The 25,033-nt window shown below is 48.6% G+C and overlaps 1 protein-coding gene across 4 annotated transcripts in view; it reads right to left on the reverse strand.

The window, feature by feature from the left end:
* The window catches only part of Rbp (RIM-binding protein), a 471,200-nt gene that overhangs the window by 66,176 nt on the left and 379,991 nt on the right, over positions 1 to 25,033 (reverse strand). For all 4 annotated transcript variants that reach the window (XM_065430255.2, XM_065430253.2, XM_065430254.2 and 1 more), the window contains exons 13-19: positions 24,880 to 25,020; positions 24,357 to 24,452; positions 23,990 to 24,088; positions 12,234 to 12,611; positions 9,109 to 9,380; positions 8,013 to 8,088; positions 5,369 to 5,503 (exon numbers count right to left, since the gene is read on the reverse strand). In XM_065430255.2, coding sequence (XP_065286327.1) covers positions 5,369 to 5,503; positions 8,013 to 8,088; positions 9,109 to 9,380; positions 12,234 to 12,611; positions 23,990 to 24,088; positions 24,357 to 24,452; positions 24,880 to 25,020 — 1,197 coding nt within the window. The remainder of the gene's footprint in view (positions 1 to 5,368; positions 5,504 to 8,012; positions 8,089 to 9,108; positions 9,381 to 12,233; positions 12,612 to 23,989; positions 24,089 to 24,356; positions 24,453 to 24,879; positions 25,021 to 25,033) is intronic.

Here is a 25,033-nt window from a genome sequence, read left to right on the forward strand (position 1 = left end):
CGCGATGCCGATTTCAATGCCGAACGCGTCCCTCTCTACCGCCGTGCTAAACGTTGCTGAGAAAGCTGAACTTCTATTCAGCATTGACACGTCTTGAACTACAACAGACGGCGTGCTTGACGTAGGAGAAAGGCGCCACAGCTCCTCAATACAATCATATACGGGCGGCAAATTTCGAATTTCGGCGACAAAATTCGCTTTGCGTCTCTTTGGCGTAACTTCTACCTTCAATTTCAGCTTTCGCTTCACACTGTTTAGGACTATCTGATTTGTGCATGAAACAACGTCGACGCAGAATCCGCGGCCGATGGATGCCACGGGAACCGGTAAAGTTACCACAAATTGGTTTGCAAGTACAGGGCATCGAAATGCACATTGCCCATAGTATACGAGTAAATTTCGAAAAATACATTCCAGATACTCCTCCGAGCCATTCGCTCTAGGCTCATACAGATTCCAGCAACCGTTGGATTCGGTCTAGGCGACGCTGTGGTGAGCCGGCAAGACGAAACGGAGCGCCCTGACACGAGAGGCTCAGCGGACTTCGGCGACGAACGCGCCAAGCGCCCGTCAGGGCCAGGCGGAGGAAGAGAAACGCCACACTGCATGCATCACCGCGAACCACAGCATTGCGTTGTGTTGTTTGCGATGTTATTTGGCGCTGTTTGTTCTGTGTCTTTGTATGTGCGATGACGTCTGAAATAAATATTCAAGATGCAGCGTTGGCAACGCGAATGACGTAGGGTTGTGCACCGCTAGACACCCAAGTATTCTGTAACCAACTGTGTTATGGGGTCGGCGATCTTGAAAAGCCATTTGAATGACTTGAAAATTCCCAGATTCTACGCACCAAAACGCGATTATTAGGCATGCGCTTGGATGACTTGCTTTAATGCTTCGTTTAAAACGCGGGATGTGTTCATTGTGTTGCGGGTTGTATACCGACAACGAATCATACTGACGACGGGATAAGAATACAAGCATACTGACAAAGAGGTAGGAACCGCACGCTCCTGAAGAAGAAATGCATAAACTCTCAAGTTGTGAACTGAGGCCCACTGTAGCGCACAGTTTCCTCCAGCTAGCCCGCGCCTCTTGGGAAAACATTGCCGACGAGAATTCCGTAACTGTCGCTGTGGAGACGTCCCTTCTACAAGACGTGAGCCTCCGGTCACTTGGAGTGGTAGGCAGTGGCAGTAATCCGGGGTGTCAACAAGTTGACATTTTCAAATTCCCTGACTTTCCCATGTTTTCCTTGAGTGACACAGAACTTTATTTTATGTCAAGACAGGCTGGGGGGGGGGGGGGGGGGGCACACCACGTCGCCCGACGCTGTCACTCTCAAGTACGCATTTAAAAAAATAGAAACAACTATTTAATCTAGTTTGAATAGTACGGAGTAGTGTTTACTTAATTCAAGATAGAAAACAGAAGAGAGGAGATAGCAAAATGCACAGCGAATAGCTTGGAGAAAAAAAAATTATAAGGCCCATTGCACATCGAGTCGAACATATTCAAATACGAATAAAAAGGAGATCCATACAGAAGCAAAGATTCTAGAAAATGAGCTATTTCTATCAAGTGATAGCACGATCATTGGTGTTAGGCCCGAACTCTGTCACAAGTGAGATTCTCTCTCAGCAGCTGGAAAGGCAACCTCAACTGTCCTCACATACTCTCAGCCCGCGCGCAATGCCACAGTGTTGCCGTTCAATGCTTTAAAGAGTTTATTTTGGCGACACCTGCATCTTGGAGTCAGCCAACGCTTCGCTTTTTTAGCTCAAGCTCCTTCAAAGAAGAGGCGGCACGGTTTCTTTCCCGATCATTCCTCAAGGCGACGGTCATTTCTGTTCTTGTCCTCGTTCAAAGGGCTCAAATCGTCACAGGCGCGTCCGACAAAGCTCTGAACGCGTGCCAGTACACTTATTAGGCATATCGGTGCTCGTACTGTGGCAGGTGACGGCGGATGCACGGATGTATAATTATGGAATACGTACTACGTCCCGTGACAATTTTGCCCCTTTTCACGCCTGTGCAGCTTCACTGTAATACATCACGTACGCTTCACCGCGTAACACATCTGCGCTGAGGCGAAGCTGCCTTTCAAAAACCGGTATTATGCAACGCGTTATGCTTTCTAAGCTTCGAAGCCAATTGCGAGGATTACAAAGGCGGAGTAGGTTCCATTACTGGCAGCGGCGAATTCTTTCAATGAAAAACACGGCACTGATCGGCAAGAACTATTAAGATTGAAAGTCGAAGTAGTTAGGCCTGGCGTTGCCGCGGTGGCTACGGCTGCTAACGGACCTGTGTGCGAGAGCGCTGGTTCGAGGCGCCGAGATAATCAAAACGGCGGTGTTGGCTTTGATGAATGCCGTTTCAAACCTGCGGTCGGGGCAAGAAGTCAGGAAAATCGGACGGCGAAAGGTTCTTGCGTCTGGAATTACAGACGTTCTTATACATTGAGAGGGCACGTGGTGGTGCCACGAAATCGTAGGCATTATCGGGCATTTCCCATAAATCAGGCAACTCCTCCAACCGATGACACGGCGTCAAAGAGAATTCGTTACGATTCCTCTCTTTTACTCGAGCCAGCAGTAGGGCGACTTTCGTTTTCTTTCAATAAAATGACAGCTAATTTTCCCTGATAGAAGCACAAATTAGCCGAGTTTTCTCTGGGTATTTCCAGGCTAAGTCTCAGTTTCTGCAACGCTCGTTCAGGCAACTCATCCAGTTGAAGGGGTGCTAGGAACGTTTTGGCTGTCTTCTCTGCTTCCAGACAGACACAGCAGTTTTTATTTTCGCTTCTTTTTGTCCGAACTGTCCACAGGTGTTTATCCTTGAGCGTTTATTTTGTTTATCGTAACGTCAGCACTGCAAGTTTATATCACGAAAATATATTGCAAATATTCTGGGTTGACTAATTAACCTCTACGCTAACGGCTTAGCCTACCAACCTTCTCGAAACAAGGAAGGGAATATGCTGCGTTATTAGTTCCAGTTTTGGTCTAATATGTGCAGGTGGCGCTGTTTGTCCACTTGCGCGGTGCGCCACCACCTGGCTACGTCACTAGGTAGAGCAGATGACTATACATATACGGTGTCACGTGATACTGTGCTTCCAAGGTAAAGTTAGCCTAGCTATTCAAAGAAGAAAAAAAGATTAAAAAAGAAACACAGTGCCAGAAACGATTACAAGACGTACGGTGTCTGGTCTTCAGACGCCTGACGACCGAACACGGCAGGTCCTAAAATCGTAACTTGCACCGTGCTTTCTTTTAAATAATATTATTCTTTGAACAGCTTGCCCAACATTAGCTGGGATACCTATATGTGTGCTGTCATGAGTTGAGCAATTCCGGGCACTTTGCCCACTCAAATATACGTAAAACGCATAAAATCTTTTATGGTACAGTCGCTGAATTGATCCGACTCAAATTTGTTGCAATTTAGAGAGGAATATAAATTCATTGAATCTAGGAAGCACAATTAGGATTTAGCCTATAGAATTTTTTTACAAATGTTCCCGAAAAGAGGTAAGCATAAAAGAATTAAATCCGGAATTCAGAAATTTCTAACTCTGCACCAAAACAGATATCGCAGTTTTGTCAACTGCACCTACCAAAGCATCTAAAAAGGACTATTTTTATATATGATTTCACAGTTTACACAAAATTTTTACGATGTTTATGAGGGTTTCGAAGAAGTCCTACTCACAAATAAGTCGTAAATTTCATCGCACAGAGGTTGTCCGCTTAGATTAATTCTTGGGCACGGCACAAAATCATGACGTGTTGCATAGCTAAAATATAACAATTGAAAACTGGGTACCTGAAATTTTTTTGTTACTTTTTCAATTTCAGACTATTTTATAACAAAAAAATTACGGCTTAAATGAAGAGCTTGCTTCCTGCGGTCAGTAGATGTCAAGTTTTTCTTTTAAGTGCAACAAAGGTCATCATCCTCGGTGCGCTGGTTGCCGAGAAAAACGATTACTCCCATCTTATCTATTTATAGGTAGCCGTTGCCGTGAGAAGTTCGCATGGCCTCATGGTATGCGGCATAAATGCAACGATTATTTGCTGCGACGTTTTGAGATTCACTAAGGTAGCATTGTGAGCGGATGTGTATGGATGAGCATTATGTACTTGATGTGTAAAGCACCCCCACCAAACACACATGACCGATGCGACATCCATGTAAAGCAGGCGAGGTGTCTTTGGCAGATGTCCTTTGTGCTGTAAATGTCCTTTGTGCTCCCCCCGCCGCGGTTGCTTAGTGGCCATGGTGTAGGGCTGCTAAGCACGAGGTCGCGGGATCGAATCCCGACCCCGGGGGCCGCATTTCGGAGGGGGGCGAAATGCGAAAACACCCATGTGCTTAGCCTCAAGTGGTCAAAATTATTCCGGAGTCTCCCACCACGGAATGCCTCATAATCAGACTGTGATTTTGTCACGTAAAACGCCATAATTTTCTTTCCCTTTGTGCTCTCCCTCTCTACGCCACGTCTACTTGGCGGGACACCGCAGCCAAATCCGGACGAAGATGAAAAGAAGCTAGGTCCACACGGTATAGACCTGAGCCACTGCAACGCCATATCATTATCAGAGTTTCGTGAGAATATTTTAAGGATTGTACTACCCGCCGGATCGCCTCGGCTTACAACCCATGTTAAATCTCTTGCGAGGACACAGATAGTTGGGTTAAATATCGGCCCAGTTTTGATAACATCTCCGGGGTGAGCACAGTTTTGATAACACAATCTCCGGGGTCGGCCCTCTTTACTGTTGCGATGTCTCCGGGATTGACTAAGTTTACAATGACACAATCTCTGGGATTGGCCCACTTTAGTCGGCAAAAAAATCGACGGATAGGAACTGGATGGGAGGCATAAATTAGAGAAAGAACGCGCCGTTAAAAGGAATACTTTGCGCCGGCTCTCGTTGCAGTATGCCAACACAAAAGAAAAAAGACGCCCGTTATAAGACCGGATGATAAAGAGCTGTAGCTGGGGCCTTCGCACATCTACTGACCGTGGTCAAAAGAGCAGAAGACCGCAAGGAAGTACAACGCGAGAGCAGATGCGTGCTCTTCGGAAACTCCAGCTAGCAGGTCGTACGGTAGCTCGGAAAGTAGCGTCCCGGAAAAGGAAACGAGGCGCGAGAAAGAAAATGTCTCATAAAGTGCTGTTGCCAGTAAGTGAGTTATAAGGGAATGAAATAGTCATTGGAGTTTTCCAATGTTTACCGTTTTCGTTAAACTTGGCACATGTTAGCCGGGACACTCTGAGCATGCCGGAGTGGAGGGTATGGAAGGGGGAGGAGAACGAGATGCAATAGGCCTCGTGCTGCTAAAGAAACAAACGCACCTGGGGGCAGCCTATGCTGCTCGTCCGATCCGGCCAGGTTGTCCAAGTCTGGCGCGTAGCTGACGCTAGCGCTGCTGTCGTCCGAGTCGCGGTTGCCGTACAGGATGGACGTCTGGAACTCAAGCAGGTCCTCGCCTGCAAATGACGAACAAGGTTGGGGGGGAGAGTAGGACGTTAACGAGGCGAAATCTGCGGTTTACTGCCCTGCGTTGCAGAAATGAAAAAAAAACAACAACTAAGAAATGATGAACCGGAAAAGGAAAGTATGAAGGAACTATCCGAACAGACGTGGTGAAAGGTCTGTAGCGAGGATGACCGCCTGTCGCTCGTTTCTTTGCTCAGCGACAGAATGGCATGCTGTCTACCTCTTTTCCCTCACCTTGCGGCCCGCGACGTTTCCAAGTTGCGGAGGCAGCGCCAGCAGCGCCACTACAATGTTGTCGTCTGTTGCTGCCATCTGCCTTTGTGGCCCGCTGGCACTTCGTTTACGAATTGGTAGCTAACACCGCAGAAACTTTAAAGCAGTTCCTGCCAACCTCGGCTAAAAATAAATGTGAATTGCCGTGCGTTACTTCGTGAAGGCGCAATTTTGTTGCGAGGCGCTGCAATTTCATTTTGGCCGATTCTGTTGATTTTGGCCCCCTGTATGGGGTTGTTCAACGTGCATGCATATATATATATATATATATATATATATATATATATATGTGTGTGTGTGTGTGTGTGTGTGTGTGTGTGTGTGTGTTCGTTTCGTTTTCTTTCTTTCTTCCTTTTTTACCAAAGTACCTCTTTGTTTCTTATTTCATTAGCTCACTCAGCTATTTTTCTCTTAGGAATAAGAATAACGGGGCGAACAGGAAAGGCAAATGGCTTCCGCAACATTGAACTTCGGCAACCACACACCTTTTCACCGTTACGAATGACCTCCTTGTGGGAAAATGTCCGCTCCACTTCCTCTCCATGACGCTTTCTTTACGCAGCGCATTCGATTCTATACCCCGCGTTGTGGCCGTAACAGTGACAAAGTACGTAGTTTCAGCGGAAAGCAATGCCCTACTTCAAGCTTCCGTGTGACTCGCTTAAAGTGCCGTTGGTTTCTAAGCAGCTATTCACTGGTAAGCCCTCGGAGTTCATCAGCCTATTCGTTTACTAGATGACGACATTTATCCGTCTGTTTTAGGCGGAAAGGTCGAGCGTGATATACTGCGCCTACTTTTACTTTATGTGGCTCTGATTGTATACTTGCGAAACACCTTTTGATGTCCAGTTTAACGTTCATAGAGATGTTAAACTTTAGAGTGAAACCGTTTAAAGCTAAAGAAAGCGCTGAGCGGCTTAAGAACGAAACTGAAGGCACTGGGTTATGCACAAAGTTTTATACTGAGTTCACAGTGCTCGCTTTCCCGACCTCTGCGAATGGCAAGTCTAACCTTTTCTTTAAAAGAGCTACTAAGCAAGATAAATCGATAACGAGGAGGGAAGAAGATGCATAGCGGTTGAAAAACGTTAATCAAAGGAAACATTGCGCTTTCCCTGAAGGCAGAAACAATATTTACTGTGTCTCCATGGGGAACCAGCGCTGGCCAGGAGGCGCTACGACATTTTTCATGCGTTACTAAAATATGCTGAAACCGTCCGATAGGGAGGCTACGAAGATGGCACGACATATTTAGCGATAAGAAACGTGCGCCTGTATCAATGTTTGTCTAGCCCGATGCGGCCAGCCAAGTTCTGTCCATGGCCATGCGCGCTGCGTAGAGCGCATGCGCTGCTACGTCCTAGCACGTCGGTTCCCTGCCGTTTGAGGAGCCGTGAAAAGTGTGACTCAAGACAATCGGTGAATTTGCTGACACGAAATCACTGCGTGTGCTACTGGAAACTGTGTCTACCGCTCGCTAGGCTGTGTGTTACGGCGCTGCTGTCGGCACGCGAAGCTTCAGCGCTGGTTGCCCATACCCTCCTCGATAATCAGGAGCGGTTATCAAGCCTCTGCTGTTTTGAAGTCAGTAATCCTGTAAGGACAGCATAACGGCAGTCGAGCTCGAGGTGATAGCCTTGTAGGTCGAACACACTAAGGCAGCAGCGCAGGAATGATAAAAGGATAGTAAAAACGTAAATCTGACCCCACAACTTGAACTCGTTGAGTCAGCGCCAGTGCCGTCCGTTTTTACGTTTTTGTCTCCTTTATCATTCCTGCGCGTCTGTTTTAGCACAACAACAGCTTTGCGTACGCACGGCGAAGCGCCAAAGTTGACTTTGGTGAGGACAGATAACAAGTCAAAGATAAACGACAATTCTATCAGGTTGTTTTCGAACAACTGCCAGTCAAAAGCCGCATCAATTATACCTATATGAGCATACGAATACAGGAAAGCAACTGTTCACAACTTCTAGCCACGAGTGAGCTGCTCAGTCCTCGTGGACAGAAGTTGTGAACAGGTGCTCAGAAGCAATTCACACGTCTGTTTCGTCGCGAAGCTGACAACAAACCGCAATTCTTGAAAATGAGGACGAAAACTAGCTACGAGATGAATCCTGGATGGGAGAAGAAGAAAAAAAAACGCAAATAATTCAGTAAATATAAAAAATACATGTACCAGCTCTTACGCGTTCTAGATAGCTTTCGTGTACAACCGTTCCTTACCAGTGAGCTTTTCGACAAAGTTGGAAGGCACCAGTCCCTTGCGGCCGTCGAGGAGTTCTCCATTGAAGAAACCATCCTGGAAGGAAGCACAGTCTTCCTCTTAGAGCACAGTATACTCCTGTTCAGACAGGTCTCTGAGAATATTACATTGCTGACACCTGTGCTTCTTTCCGCTACTTCTTTCTTTTTTTTTTGAAGGTTGATAGGGTGAGAGGGTCACATCAATGCTATTACTACGTTACTATGACGCCTATCAAGCAGGAAACGGAACAAGTTGAGACTTGGCTTCGCTCTGACGAAGACACCCATTGTCGACGCGTGGGTTCCGGATGCGTCTCTTGTTGGACCCCCATTGAACATATACACGTAAGAATTACAGACAGGACGAGCGAACAGGAAAACTTGTTCTTGTCAGGTTAATTCGTGAAACACTGATCCCTTGAACTATCCGTTTTCCTGCAGACCTCTGTATCGTTTGTATTTATTTATATATTTGTTAAACCTCAAGGGCCCTATGGTGCGCATCACATGAGGGATAGGTGCTTAAAATGGCAGCAAAAATTATGGGGTTCTACATGCCAAAACCACTTTCTGATTATGAGGCACGTCGTAGTGGGGGATTCCGGAAATTTAGACCACCTGGGGTTCTTTAACGTGTAACTAAATCTAAGTAAACGGATGTTTTCGCATTTCGATCCCATCGAAATGCGGCCGCCGTGGCCGCGATTCGATCCCGCGACCTCGTGCTTAAGCCCAACAACATAGCCACTAAGCAACCACGGCAGGTATTAAAGTGGCAGTACAAATGATTCATCAAGGGAGGCCAAGCAGCGACGGTGGCTTTGAACAGAGAGGCGTCAGCCGTATGCGGCAATGTGAGCTGGGGACGTAGTACCACTTCTTTGGCTGTGCGTACAAAGAAGGACCGCTGATATGTAGTTGTACGGAGCTCTTGGTCGATTAAACGGCGTTGGTGTGACTGCGACGACAGGAAACGTGACGAGACTGTGTTCGCGCCTGTCGTCCACGTGATAAACGTTTTTCTCAATCGATCCAACACGAAGTGCACCCTCGAGCTCGGGGATGCGGCGCTCACCTCGTCCATCTCTCCAAAGATGAGTATGTAATCGCCGGCGGAGAGGAACAGTTCGGCCTCGGGGTGCTCATTGGGCGACTGCTTGAGCGGGTCGTAGCTGTATCGGGCCACGTAGACGCGGCAGCGGCCCCGGCCCGGAAGGTCGAGGAACTCCACCGAGTCGACGCCCAGCGGGTCTTCCTCGACCTGCTGCTGCTGGGCCGAGAGCTGCTGCTGCGTCGGCGTGACCAACGGCTGCTGGTTGTGCTGCTGGCTCGAGGCCACGGCCAGCGCTGAGGAAAGAAGGGAGGACAACACTTGAGACTGCTTGCGTGTGGGAGTGAGAAAGCAGTGTCTTCAATGGGGCTGGTTGGTTCATCTTTAAAACAAAAACAGGAACAGCGCAACACAGGACGAGCGAGTAAACAGGACGGAGCGCTGTGTCCTGTTAGAGAGAGTAGAGAGTACTTTTGGTGAAACGTTTTCGAGTGGTGTTTTCTAAGTGCATTAAAAGTTATTTATACCGATTCGGTGTGTGTGTGTGTTTCCGTATATATTGGCCACAGACAGGCTCATTTTACACACTCGTGACGGGGCATCGAGAATCCGTAGCAGTAGACACTGCACAGCGAAAAGAGGAAGTGACGCTTTCAACCGGAAATATGAGGAACAGGAACAGCGATAGCCTGGCGTTTGTTGCACGCAGGATCGCGAAGTTTCGAGCAATGTCAGTGGCAGGAAATGTTCGTAGTGTTCGTAGCAATCTGTTTTTGGAGAACCAATGCGAGCCGTTCGGGTGATACTGAATGTCTCATCGGCATCATGACAGCGATAAAGACGCGAATGAAGAAATCTCGTTCGATAGAGCTTTGTTTTACTTCTTTTACATTTATTATTTTATACTGAGGTACCTGGTTCTTGGCCATTCCCCCAGATTGGGCATATGCCCCTGCCTCACAAGGTTCTACGCCTACATCTACAATTTTCTCTCCCTTCATAGTGTAAAACCATCTTTTGTTGCCCTCTCTCGCTTGCCCCATCCTCTTGCTATTGCAAAATTAGCTCTGCTTCTTTGACCTGAAAGCTGGTTCTTTAAACTGTGCCCTGCAATAGTGCGCATGCCACCATCACTGCTTCGTGAGGCAGTGGTCCTCTCAGCACTCGCAATTCGTCGATATCTTTGTGGCGTAAGTGATTGGAGCGTCAATCATCTAAATCAATCGATTTCAGCTTCTATACTGGATAAGAGGGCCAACTTCTTTTCAGACGTATTTGCCTCATTCTGTATGGCGGTAAGACAAAGGCCGTTGTCGAGGAGCTACTACGACAACCACTCGCGACAACGCTCCAAGCCGACTCCGCAAAAGCAGACGGAAAGTCGGAAGAACTTGGCTTTGCAAGAAGCAACAGCTGTCACTCTGCATTTAAATGCGCGCGGAAATTATGAGTGTCCAGTTGGGAAAAAGTGTACGTGAAGTATGGAAAGCGGGTGAAGTAGCAAGTATATATATATATATATATATATATATATATATATATATATATATATATATATATATATATATATATATATATAATGCAACTGATTGATGGTGGTTGGTGGTCCGCTGCGAACCACCGTCAGTTGCACATCGCTCCTCGAAGAGGCAGGGCGTGTGTCGAGTGAGCTTCTGAACAACACTTTGCAATGTGGCAAACGTGGTTTAAATCATGGATCCGGTACCTCACAGGGGTGCGACGTAATGCTAATGCATTTTTCTTGCATTTACCGCTAACTCACCCCTCACTTTTTCGAAGCAGGCACGGCGAAATTACGGATGACCCCGTAAAACAAAAAAGCCCTTGTCATCAAGATCATTGAATATAAAGGTCAGGGCAGTTATCAGGTAGTCTCACCTGACTACACGCCTCTGTAGTTCGTTTAACGAGGAATGGTAGCGGCAGCAATGTATTATATACCTACACAAAATAAGGTTCGCAGCTTTAACGGTTACAGAAATCCCAGTAAACATTCGCTTACTAATCAAATTAGCAAGCACGGTGCCACACGTTCACGGGCAAACATGAAAAAATCTCGCTCGATGACCGTGAACACTCGCTGTCACAACTCTGGCGTGATGAAGGGCGCACACAGAGGGGAGCGAGCGCTTGAGCGGCCTCTCCCTCCAACGGGTCTCCGAGACTTGCGATTTCGCGACCTCCCGCACTAAGTGCACGCTATGACAGAGTACAGTGCTCACACAATGAAATGCGACAGGGAGAATTTAGTAGAACCCTACATGTGTGCAAAGTACTTGAGGGTACCATGTCATGTCGCTAGGAATCTGGTCACCAAAGGTGACACGGACTCCGATATAAGTGTACACGCCAAAATTACATCAATGTGATACAAACTTCAACCAGTGGAAATGAAAATATGTGCATTAGTTAGCCTTATAGTGACGCGTTTCACTTCGTGAGCGCTGTACATGCAGATACCTGCCATCTCGGCTCGCCCAAACATTGACCCCGCCGGAGATTACTCCAAGTAAGGACGCGGGCGGCGCATGGCCAGGCTTGAGAAGGAGACGGTGCGCACTCGCCGGCCTGCCCGCACCCTCCGCTCGCACTTTATGACGTGACCTCCGGCAGTGGGCGCACATCGAGCCACCGTGTTTCTCGGCTCACCCTCGCACCCACAGCATACGGCGTGGGAGAAGCGATAGGATCATATTGCACTTGGACTTTATGCGGAACCTCACAGTGACGTCGAAAATTCTTCCGGAGTGTCAATATAATTGCTACTGCAATAAAGAGGAGGCCCGTCCTTCTGCCCACCAGTTCATTCATTCATCCAACTGTCTAACCGGAAAAAGCAGGGCGTGGTTCTGCCATCTTCGTATTGCACCTCTGAGATTCGATCACGTGAGGTGTGCAAAGGTAACTGCCGCCTTTACACTGAAAAGATATCCCGCACGTACTGGACTTATTCGTTCTGTATAGCCCACTTACCAACCGGCTGCATGCTCTACTCTTCTCGAGTTGGCTACACTGTACTGCTCCTCCCTATTGCCTTCACCAACGCGCGAGGGGCCCTCACGATTTGACAGGAACACGCGTTCAGTCACTACACTCTAAACCACTGGAAACACAAGACGCGCGCTCACCTTGTGCCGTCTGCGCGTCGATGTGAAGCCGTGGCGTAGGTGTGACGGGCGGCTGGCTTTGCTGCTGTTGCAGCAGATGCTGTAGCTGAAGCTGCTGTTGCTGCAGTTGCTGCTGCTGCTGCTGGATGGCCGTGGAGACGGCCGCCGAGTGGACGATGCCGTTGGGCGGCAGCGACGGCAGCGTCAGGCTGTTGCTGGCGTTGCGCTGCGCCAGGCTGCTGCGCGATGCTGCGACGGGCGCCAGCGACGAGGCGGTGGCCGCGTGGCCGACGCTGCCGCCGCCGCCGCTCAGGCTCAGGGTGCTGCTCAGGGACGTGCTCAGCGCCGCCGACGTGGACGGCCCGCAGAGCCTAGCCGGAAGCAAGCCGCACGACGATCCTGTGGCGCAGCGACGTTGCCCGCGTTAGCTAGCCGAATTGCGTCAAAAGACCAAATCAGCTTACACAATGACAGATTCGCTCGCTCACTCACTCACTCACTCACTCACTCACTCACTCACTCACTCACTCACTCACTCACTCACTCACTCACTCACTCACTCACTCACTCACTCACTCACTCACTCACTCACTCACTCACTCACTCACTCACTCACTCACTCACTCACTCACTCACTCATTCGTTCGATCAATCAATTGATCAACCAATGAATCAATTACATATTTCAATTTACGTTGCAGCTGATCAATATAAATCCAAGAATGCGTGCCCCAAACTTTAAACTTTGTCGAAGTCAGTTGATCGAAGGTTACACCTAAATATAGTTAGATAAAATCAATCAATTAATCAATCAGCCAATCAATATCGCAAAGCGTGTAAAGCGTGGACATTTCGTGAACGTGTGATAACCGAAGGGAGTTTCGGAACTGGTATGATCGAATACTTGGGTGTGTTGTACATCTGGGCGCCACTTAAAGTGCCGCCATGTGTTCTAGTCGAAAGCAAGAGCATCTGCGCCACCGCGGTGGATACTGTGACTCATCCAAAGTTCCACATAACTGTTACAGTGGTAGTGATATCCTTGTCACCTAATGCGCTGTTTTGTCTACGGACGTTATGCATTCAGATATTTATTTATGTATGTTTCCGACACGGTTAAGCAAGAGCTACAGCGCGACTGCGATAATAATTCTACTATATATACCGTGTTACGTCTCAACACAACCAATGGCCATAATAAGGTGATCACCCACGAGGCAACCCCACGCCTTCATCGGCGAATATCCCGAAGTCAACGGTGGACCTGACTGCCTCGGATTCGCAGATTGTTGCGCGCTTGCTGAACATGCTGGGGCCTATTCAGCACCATCGGTGGTGGACTGCGGCGGAACGATGCGCCATCATAGGTGGGATATCGCGACCGATTACGACGGTATTAAAAGCGGATACTTTTTGCGCAGAGCGGCGAACGTGTCCTGAAGTGGACTCAGCGGTTCAATATGCTCCTGCATGGAGTGGGCTTCCGTACCTGAAGCCATTGTAACTAATGTAAAATAAACCCCTTTTCCTTCCTTCCTGCTACTGGACGTGCTTATCGATGGGCTTGGTGGATTCTTGGCCCACACCTCGAGCCGCAACAACCGTGTGTGTGTGTGTGTTTGTGTGTGTGTGTGTGTGCGTGTGTGTGCGCGTGTGTGAGTGTGGGCTGTCAGGATTGGGGGCTTAATCCCATCGTCCGTGGTCCTTGGCCAAGATTGGAGTACGGCATGAATTCGGAGGTAGCTGGCCCATGCCGTCGTCCAACTTATTTACGCTGAGATCGTTGATGAAGTGAAGAACTGCTTCTCATCGAGAACGAGGGAAAAGGGTTTATTTACAGAAATTAAATCAGTCTAACATGACTGCTTGAGAAAAAGAGTAACAGTCCAACATGACTGCAGGAGAGAAGTGACTCAGTCTAACATGACTGCTCAAGAGAAGTGTCTCAGTCTAACATGACTGCTCAAGAGAAGTGTCTCAGTCTAACATGACTGCTCAAGAGAAGTGTCCTCAGCATTCGCACAACCACAGTTTTTATACACTCGATCCGCCGGTCCTACGACGCGGCGACTGTTCGTTTACTCATCACCAACTCGCCGCTGCTCTGCACACCAGTTTACGTACACAAAGGCAACCGCGCTCTGATGCCCGACGACGGCGTTGGCGGGGGTGCCGAAGCGTGAGACGCACCAAAATACGTTGTCCCCACGGCAGTTTGTCCAGGCGTGTCAAATCAGCTCCGCGTTGGGGAACTCTGGAATCATTGTCCACACACCGAACTCGTCCCGTCACAATGTCGATGGGGCTGGAGGAAGGAAGCGGGTTTTCAGCACAAAGGCCGCTTCTTCGAACGGCTCCTAGCTGCAGTGACGGAGAGGGAGCGGAATGCGCGTCTTGCACCCCTTGTCGTAATCGGGTGGCAAGGTGGCAATCTTGCTTAGCGGCTCGTCATTCTTGACAGCACCTCCATGGCCCGGAAAGTCTCGACTGTCTAGCGCTGACAACCGCTAGGCAGGAAGAGAACGGCTGCTGGTCAGGGGGGGGGGGGATTGATGTCTTGGCTCGCAGCGACCACTTGTGCATTGATGTCACCGCCCCAAAACATCCAACAAGGACAGGCAACTGCAAAATGAACCCCACAACACGGCTCTGCGCCGAGATGACGTGCATTGGCTCTCACTTTAGACTCGCTAGGCTTCAAAAAAACAACAACAACATAAGTGCAGAAACAAAAAAAAATGCTGCATTTCACTATGCCAATTTCTGAAGCAAATTCTTGCTGACACATTCAGCAATTAATGGAGGGAATTCTGCTGAATGAGAGGGGATTTTCTTCGCCTAAAGAAAAGCTAACACTAGTAACCCCAAAATTTAGGCGGGACCCCCAAACGCAGAATTCAAATTAGCCTGCTCAAACCATCCGCATTGCTATGCAACTTTCCCTTCTTATATCTAACGGAGAAGTTGTACTCTTGGAGAGTGAGGCTCCATCGGAGCAAGCTGCCGTTTTTGTGTGACATTTGATTGAGCCACGTCAGAGGACAGTGGTCGGTCTCGAAGATGAACTTCGCTCCGTACAAGTAACACGACAACTTCTGGGCGGCCCAAACCAAACAAGCGCATTCCTTCTCTGAAGCGCTGTAGGCTTCCTCTCTTACATTTAGTTTACGGCTGGCGTAGAGGATAGGATGCTCCTCGTTATCGTCGCCGACCTGACTAAGTACCACGCCCATACCTCTGTCGCTTGCGTCGCATTGAACTATGAATTCCTTTGTGTAGTCTGGCGCGCGAAGCACAGGGCGAGAAACCAATAGCGTTTTCAAACTTTGGAAAGCGTTCTCTTTGTCCTTATCCCAGTGTACGTTACTCGGTGCTCCCTTTCGGAGGGCGTCTGTTAATGGACTTGCCAATTGCGAGTAATTCGGAATGTACCGTTGATAGTACCCCACAAGTCCCAAAAATGAACGAAGGTCCGTTTTCGGGCGCGGCTGAGAAAATTCTCCAATCGTAGCTATTTTCAGCTCAGCCGGCCATCTCATGTCCTGACCGACAACATGGCCCAGATAAGTAACCTGCGAACAACCAAACCTACACTTTTCCGCTTTCATCGTTAAGCCAACTTTAAACGTACGAAGCCTCGCATTCTTGTCGTAATAGACTTTGGCGTTCATTTGAGCTATTGCCATGTTTTTTCCGACTAGTTCTTGGTTTGCGCTTAGCCGTTCCAGTAAATTTAGCACGTATTCAACCACGGTTGGACTTTCCCCTCTTTCCTCCCACATCTCTATTAACATTCTCAGTGGAGACCGGAGTGTCCTCCCATACACTAGTTCTGCTGGTGAGAACCCTGTCGCCTCATGTGGAACCGTTCGCAAAGCAAACAAAGTTGCCGGCAGACAGTTCTCCCAGTCCTCCTTGTGCTCGTAACAGAGCGCACGCAAAACTCGCTTAAGCACCAAATGCCACCTCTCTACACTGTTTGACTGAGGGTGATAGACAGAACTGTGCATTAACTTTACCCCGCACTTTTGCAAGAATGTGGAAGTCAGTGCGCTCGTGAATACTGACCCTTGATCTGCCTGAATTTCGGCTGGAAACCCAACTCGTGCAAACACTGTCAAAAGCGCGTCTACTACTTCGGTGGAGCTGAGCTCTTTCAAAGGGATTGCTTCTGGAAACTTGGTAGCCGGACACAGCATGGTAAACAAGTACCTGTAGCCTGATTTTGTTTTTGGAAGAGGCCCTACCGTGTCTATTACCAGTCGTCTGAAAGGCTCTGTTATTAAGGGCACTACCTTCAGTGGAGCTTTCCAAGTCTCTCCTGGTTTACCAGAACGCTGGCAGGCGTCGCATGATCTTACAAAGTTTTCTACATCTTTGAAACAGCCAGGCCAGTAGTATTCCATAAGCAATCTTTCCTTTGATTTGTTTATGCCTAGGTGGCCGGACCACCCATTTCCATGACAAAGACTCAAAAGGTCCTCCCGATACTTAGTAGGTATGACTAACTGATCTAAAATCCTGCCCTTTCGATCTCTGTAATGCCGATACAACAATCCTCCTCTCTCATGTATCGTTACGTTGCGCCTAGCAATGCCTTCTTTAGCTGTGTCACGTAATTTAGCTAAGCTCTCATCATTCTTTTGCTCAGCTGCCAGTGACTCTCTATCCACGCGTAAGAGTTGATCAAAGTTCTTTGAGGCCGGTGATAATAACGACCCTGTCTCGCTTGTGAGCGCGTCTGCTTGCTCTTCCTGCAGGCTAGAACTCTGACACTCTAGTGCTACGCTCTCATTGAGCTGGTCAGCTGGCAGGCTCTCCTCAACTGTTCTTTTGTCCCTCGGGCCTAGCTCGGATTCGGGTATTGAAGTTATGCCCTTTTCTGCTTCCGCTGGAGGAGCTTGAGCATTTTCAGCCGAAAGCGCCGCGATCTTACGAGCTTGGCCTCGGGTCAATGCCTGTACTATGCCCTCTCCCAGTTTGAGCCCTCTGTCACGCAGTAACTGATCCGAACGATTCGAAAAGATGTAGGGATACTGCAGTGACAAAAATTTGGAAACTGCAGCCTCAGTCTCTAGCTCCCCGAATGGTCCACTGATTTTGACTTTGGCCATGGGCAGACACACGCTGTGTTCTTCTACAACCTGTTTTATCCACGCTACTTCTCCGGTGAAGTCATCTACCATCACGTAAGACGGATGGACAATGTCCAGCGTGGCGGCACTGTCTCTTAGCACTCGGCATGGTTTTCCATTAACTTGCAGGTCGTGGAGATATGGACTTAAAAGTTCCATATTCTCATCCTTTTCCTCCACGTAGGAAAAAACTACGCTAGACTTCTCGCAGTTTACAGCTATATGTCCCAGTTTGTGGCATTTGTAACAGCGAATTGGTCTAACAGATTCGAATTTTCTTTTCTGTTCTTTTTGTGCGGTTTCTCCGTTAAGTTTCTCCTCGCTCTTTTCTGTGGGCTTTTCCGCCATGTCTACAGGCTCTGATCGTCTAGTTTGCGCACCCTTTTTGAACGGAAATGGTTTCCGCGGTCCATTTCGACCGTCCCAGTTTCCCTCCTCGGCGTTCAATTTTCTACGGGTTGCGTACTCTTCGGCTAATTCAGCCGCCCTTTCCACAGTGTTTACATTACCTCTGTCTTGCACCCACAGTTTCACAGCTTGGGGGATGGTTTTGTAAAACTGCTCTAGACACATGCATTCAATGATCATGTCTCTGCTGTCGTACGCTTCCGCGCTTTTAAGCCACTCGACTAGGTTGGCCTTTAAGCTATATGCAAACTCCGGATAGCCCTCGCTATCTTTCTTGCCTGTGCTCCTAAACCTTTGCCGAAAAGCTTCGGCTGAAAGGCGGTATTTCTTCAGGAGACTAGCCTTAACTTTTGCATAATCATATGCATCCTGCACACTTAGTCTGGCGATTACTTCCGCTGCCTCACACGGCAACATAGACAGCAACCGCTGTGGCCATGTACTCGGGCCGAAGTTCATCTTCTCGCAAGTCCTTTCAAAATTGCTTAGGAACAAGCCTATGTCGGTCCCGACCTCAAATGGCTTTAATAGCCTGTCCATGCGGTACGATTCTGCCTCACTTGATCGTCCCAGAGCGCCTTCACTTCCTTGAGACATCTCCAAACGTTTGCTTTCAAGTTCCAGTTGCATTTTTCTTAACTCGCGATCTTTATCGCGTTCCTCTCTCTCTTGTACTTTTCTCTCTCGTTCTTCTCTCTTTTTCAGAAGTTCAAACCCCATTTCAATTTCTTCCTCACTGGCCTTTTCGGAAATTAGCTCCAATAATTCCGATTTGAGCATTTCCTTGCGTACATCTAGGCCCAGTTCCTCACCAACAATCAACAACTCGTCTCTCAGCAGTGTCCTTAACTCCATGACTGCTGCTTTACTGCCTTGATTCTGCTCTCTAAATCTAGCTAGGAAAACACAACCTAGCTAACACACAACAATCTAGCTTCCCTACTGTTCTAAACAGAACAACCACAAAATGAAGCCTAGAGAGTCAAAGCAAAAACCAAGCACTCACCGCAGATACAGCACCATGTCGCAAAGTCCATCTCACCGCTGTCAGCCAGTTGTCAGGATTGGGGGCTTAATCCCATCGTCCGTGGTCCTTGGCCAAGATTGGAGTACGGCATGAATTCGGAGGTAGCTGGCCCATGCCGTCGTCCAACTTATTTACGCTGAGATCGTTGATGAAGTGAAGAACTGCTTCTCATCGAGAACGAGGGAAAAGGGTTTATTTACAGAAATTAAATCAGTCTAACATGACTGCTTGAGAAAAAGAGTAACAGTCCAACATGACTGCAGGAGAGAAGTGACTCAGTCTAACATGACTGCTCAAGAGAAGTGTCCTCAGCATTCGCACAACCACAGTTTTTATACACTCGATCCGCCGGTCCTACGACGCGGCGACTGTTCGTTTACTCATCACCAACTCGCCGCTGCTCTGCACACCAGTTTACGTACACAAAGGCAACCGCGCTCTGATGCCCGACGACGGCGTTGGCGGGGGTGCCGAAGCGTGAGACGCACCAAAATACGTTGTCCCCACGGCAGCTTGTCCAGGCGTGTCAAATCAGCTCCGCGTTGGGGAACTCTGGAATCATTGTCCACACACCGAACTCGTCCCGTCACAATGTCGATGGGGCTGGAGGAAGGAAGCGGGTTTTCAGCACAAAGGCCGCTTCTTCGAACGCCTCCTAGCTGCAGTGACGGAGAGGGAGCGGAATGCGCGTCTTGCACCCCTTGTCGTAATCGGGTGGCAAGGTGGCAATCTTGCTTAGCGGCTCGTCATTCTTGACAGGGCATGTGCGTGTGCATGTGTGTGTGTGCGTGCGTGCGTGTGTGTCTGCGCGTGTGTGAGTGTGTGCGTGCGTGTGCATGTGTGTGTGTGTCTTTCTGCACGTTTGTGAGTGTGGGCGTGTCTGTGTGCATGTGTGTGCGCGCGTGTGTGTGTGTGTGTCTTTCTGCGCGTGTGTGAGTGTGGGCGTGTGCGTGCGTGCATGTGTGTGTGTGTGTGCGTGTGTGTGTCTTTCTGCGCGTGTCTGAGTGTGGGCGTGTGCGTGTGTGTGTGTGCATGTGTGTGTGTGTCTTTCTGCGCGTGTGTGAGTGTGGGCATGTGCGTGTGTGTGCGTGTGTGTGTGTGTGTGTGTGTATGTGTGTGTGTATGCGTGTGTGCACGCGCGCGTGTGTGTGCGTCTGTGTATGGGGGGGGGGGTCGTTCGTGTCTACTGTATGCTGCAGCCCAAGGTAACATCTCGGTTCAACGTAGGTGTCTACGAGCTATACGACTTCCCGGCCTCGTATCGGCTATACGGCGGCACGGTAACGCAATTAGCACGTGTACAGACGTTGTCGAACTGCGGCCCTGTGTTGACGTTTCTAGCGAGCCGCGACAACGCAAAGAAAAAGAGCCGCGGAGAAAAGAGCTGTGACGCGCAGCTGGCATGCGACACGTGTGAGACGGGACTCGGTCCAATTTCTGCCAAGTGTGGGGACGAATGACAAACACTTCTCAGAAACGGAGAAGAGAGAGAGAGAGAAAAGCACGGATGCCCGAAAGGGTAGCGTAAGCCGCCATCGACCGGCAGGCAGCGCGTCACACTGTCTCACTAAAACGGTGCAGCGGCGCAGAAGCTGTAGCACGCTTTACGGAACGAGCTGCAACAGAAGGCTCGCTTCTCAGAGCCAGGTTGCGGGCTCGCATCCCGTGCTACGGCGGTCGCATTTCGGTGAGCTGGAAGTGCAGATCCTGCGTGTAAGTGTACTTAAATGGTACATACTTCATTTAGAAGAAAACCGAGAGGTCCACCCTATTTGTGAAGCTCTGCTTTTCTAATCGGTAAAACAAAGGGCAAAAAAAAAATGCTACAGAGGTGAAGGGTGATAACGACACTGAAGAAGACGGCGGTAACGTAAGTTGTGCGCAGTATGAGCGGATACTCGCCATAAAGTCTAGTGCCACGCCCATTTTTGCGCCCTAATAAACATACAACAATTTTCAAAGTCCTGACAAAGTTCAATTCAAAGTTCAAAGTTGACAAGTTCAATTTTCAAAGTCCTGATTCTGGCTGCGGTGGCGGTGTTGCTGCTGCTTTGGGCGTTGTTAGCCCGCGCCAGTCAATGCCAGCAACTGCTCCGCTCGCTGGTCTCCCACTGTCTAAAACACAAAATGCGCTAACACTGTCTGCGATCCGGACATAACACTTACATATAGCTCCAAGGAGGCAAAAGCGCCCCAGGAGGTCACTATTAGGAGCGTTCAACCAGCGAAGTTCTACTAATCGAGTCGAGCATGAATACTAGTAAAGAATCAAGGAATTCATATTTCAAATAAAATAGTTTTTCATCTTTCAAAGGCTAAGGCAGTCAGAAAAGGCAAAATGGGAAGTATGTGTTTCCTTGCTTGGGCACCGGCGTCCTCGTGCTTGTAGGTTTGCTGAAACACTGTTGTTTTCCATGTCTCTGCATCGTTCTCCCGATACATCGAACAGAGAACCGTAGGAGGGTGCCCGCACAGATGGGGGCAGCCGAGAACGGAACGGGAAAAAAAGGCGAGCCCACGCGTGAGAGAGCAGAGCAAACAGCGACGTCGCTTCGGAGCCTTGCCCTTAAACGCGCGCCTAATGCACGCATACGCGAAATCCTCGACGACCGAGTCAAGGCCGACCACGTGCAGTGGATGATCGAATGACGATGGGAAGAAAGGGGGAGGGAGAGGGGGGAGGCGAGAAGTTCGATAGCAGTGGCTGCTGCCTGGTTTGTAGACTAAACTGCCGGATGTCTGGCACGTGCCGCCGTATGAAAAGATGAGAGAAAAGGCGTCGACGCGACAACAGGACCTAATCAAAGCGGCGAACTATTTTGGGAAAGGCCAGCGATTTTTACTGAGTTTTTCTTTTATTCTCGCGATAACGACAGCGCTGTCGGAAGTTGCGCTCTTTGAGCTTGTGTTTCGTTGCTGCTGCTGTCGCAGGCGCAAACGAAAGAAAAAAAAGAGAAAAAAACAACAAGAAAAGGAAAACAGGGTGCGTCGTGTAAACATCGTGATTTAAAAACATTAGTTATATTCTAGGGTGTTACGAGTCAAAACCGCTGTTTGATTGTGAGGCAGGTCCTAGTGAGGGACTCCGGATAAGTTTTGGCCATCTGGGTTTCTTTAACATGCACCCAATGCACGGAACACAGTCATTTTTTCGCACTTCACCCCCATTGAAGTACGGCCGCCGCAACCGGGATTCGTTCCCGCGACCTCCGGCTTAATAGCGCAACGCCATAGCGACTACGCCACTACACTGGGTCCGCTACGATTAGGGAGAGTGATAAAACTGGCTGTCAAATGAACGACTTCAAAAGATACCGCGTTCACTAGGGTTCATCACTTCTGTTTTGCAATGAAAAAACACAAAGCATTGATTTTCGGCGTTTAACTTGTGGCCCTGCGCCCAGTCGTACGTTTCTTCCCCGGCCAACTCCGGAGCGACAAAATAAAAGTGCAGACCTATTCGAACGTGTTCCAAGTTCGCTCGCATAACGGAATAATATTTGCAAGCAAACAGCACAAATTTATTTTGTACGGGAACTCGACGCTGATGCAACGCTCCACTTAAAGATTACACCTGTTTTTCTTCAGGCCGAACGTGGTCACAAAAGAATTATTCGCAGCTCCGACATCAACGCTGAAATCTATGCAAAACGAAGCTCTATATAGGGAGAGAGGAGAGTGTATTAAGGAAACGCAGACCATCCTCAAGCCTGGTACTGTACTCACGGATAAAGATAAAAAAGTAGAAAAATAGGAAACTGAGTTGTAATGATGAGGGCAGGCAGTATGAATGCAATTGTTTACACGCTCGTGTTCGAAGGGGCCGTTCACCACCTCGAATCTAGGCCGCTGTTAACGAAATATTTTAAGACAGCTTCGATGACTCGCTTTATTGATATGTCTGGTCAATGGCCCAGTAACGCTTTTTTCACTGAAGCGGAGCTAACGAAGAGATCAATGCTTGCCGTTCACGGTCACACTGGGGTCCCGAAACAAAGTATATGTGCTTCACTGTCTGAGTTATTTTGCACACACCACAGTCTGATGAGTGCGCGTGCCGGACGCGATCCAAATATTGCCGCGTTAACGCAAAACCTATCCTCTCCACTGACGCAATACGCTTAAAACCATACTGATGATGCTGTCACATTTAAAATTACAGGAAGACGTTGCGTATACACAAATGTGGCAGCATAATTGAATCACAAGCGCAGGCAACGCATGAATGAGAAGCTCCAGAAAGGTGGCAGACCTGAACCGAAAACCGTTGTTTTTTCTTCTTTCCATTTCGCTCCGCAATGAAAAAAGAAAATCGTAATATTCTGGTTCAGTTTCGGTTTGAGAAAAGATGAGGCCCCTTTATTGTTTTTGTGGTTCTCGATTTTTGTTTCAGTTCCGTTGCGATGCCTTGCCAGAAATAAAGAAAAAATATATCCTCTTAATGTCCTGACATCATTCTCATGCGATTCGCTTTTGAACAAGGCATGGTTTGTCATCGAAGTAACGCTTCAATGTAACTTTATTTCCCACACTCTTCTCGCGTGGAAGTAATGACAGCTGTTCCGCAAATGTAGTGGCAAAGCCGACTTGACTTTTCTGCATAACCCGTTAAAAAAAATTGCCAGGTCATTCGTCGTATCCATCTCCCGACATCTTTTTATTTGTCTAACAGGGAACGCTGAACAACCTAATCAATCGGTAAATCGTCGCTCACTCAGTAACTCTCTTGGCTCACTTTGTATCGTTCCCAGAGTCGAACCACTTTCTCTCACTCTTCCTTGCTAACTCCTCTCTCACACTCAATAAATCACTCTCTCCCTTACGCGCTCTCTCACACTAACCCATCCTCTCACTCTATTTCAATGGTTCACCAGCCTCAATCGGTCACCTCTCCAACTCTCTATCTCACTCCAAAACTAGCTCACTCAGTAACGTTTAACGCCATCTTTCGCACTCAGTTCACTGAGTGTTTCTCTTTTTCGAACGCACGTACCACGCCATTCACGCGCGCATCTCCTCCACCCCGAACCATACAGACACATTCTCTCTTTCTCTCATACACTCACGCTCACTCATCCAATGAGCGACGTCGTCTCTCACCCACATTCACTTTCTCTCTCTCGCTCAATTATTCGCTGCCGCACTCTCTTACGACATCCCAACCAATGACACGTCTGACGCCCTCGGGAAGCTTCCCGTGCACCGACCTAGGCAGGAGCGCTTCTTGTCGAGCTCCGCCAGGATGCGGTTGTCCTGCTCCAGCTTGGCCATCAGGCCGTCCAGCTCCTGCATCGTCACCGTCGACCCTGCAGCGGCAACGACGCTCCGTTCAAGACTGTACATGCACACTTCTCTTTTGCGTCAAACGAGCCTCTTCGAGCACACACGAAAGCCAAAATAAAATGTAAAAAAAAACATACATGGAATTCAGATTTTTCCATAGTTGCTCAAAAAAAAAAGAAACAAGAAACACTGCTTCACAAGGTCCAGATATAGGTATAGCGTCTATAGGACATTATTGCAGGAAAGAAAAGGTCTTAAGAAAGAGCGGTAACCACGTGACCCACGACTCACTTTGCAGGGCCCTTGGCCTGAGCTGAGAGCAAAGCTGGCTTGTCCGATGAGGTTCTGTGGAGAGCTGGTCGATGGCTGGCGATGAAAATGAAGATTCTGCCAAGAGAAAGGGAGGGCAACCACGCAGAACGGGTCAGACGCAAGAGTGCATAGGCTGATTGAATGTCGCTTAAAACGCTGTATAAGGTGCCGCTTACAGAAATATTGTCACACGCGTTTTTGTTTGCGAGTTGATCAAAACAAGGCGACGCAAATATCTTTCCCGACTTTCAGCTCATTTCTCTGTTCCCTTCCCCTCCGCCCTCCCCCTCTATCTCTCACTTTGCAACACAAGCAAGCAGACGAACGAACAAATCAAACGTTGCGTCTATTAAAAAGATCACCCCCCAATAGTGACTATACACAGTTCGACTTTTGCCTTTCCATGCAGCAAATCTGATCGAAATCTATTCAGGCACTACGTACGAAGACAGTACCGCTAGAATACACTACAGAGGAAGAAACTGGAACCATTGTCACTCACTGAGCTGCGATTGGAGAAGTAGCGCAGCGACCGAGGCAGACAGCGAGTCCGCGGCGGTCGCCGACATGCCGTAGTTGGCGGCTTCTCCGGCCTCGATGTTTTGCCGAAGCCGCTCCAGATTGGCCACGGAGACCGGTGAGCCTGCGGATACGCC

Source organism: Dermacentor albipictus, chromosome 2 (assembly GCF_038994185.2).
Source record: "Dermacentor albipictus isolate Rhodes 1998 colony chromosome 2, USDA_Dalb.pri_finalv2, whole genome shotgun sequence".
Lineage (NCBI taxonomy): Eukaryota > Metazoa > Arthropoda > Arachnida > Ixodida > Ixodidae > Dermacentor > Dermacentor albipictus.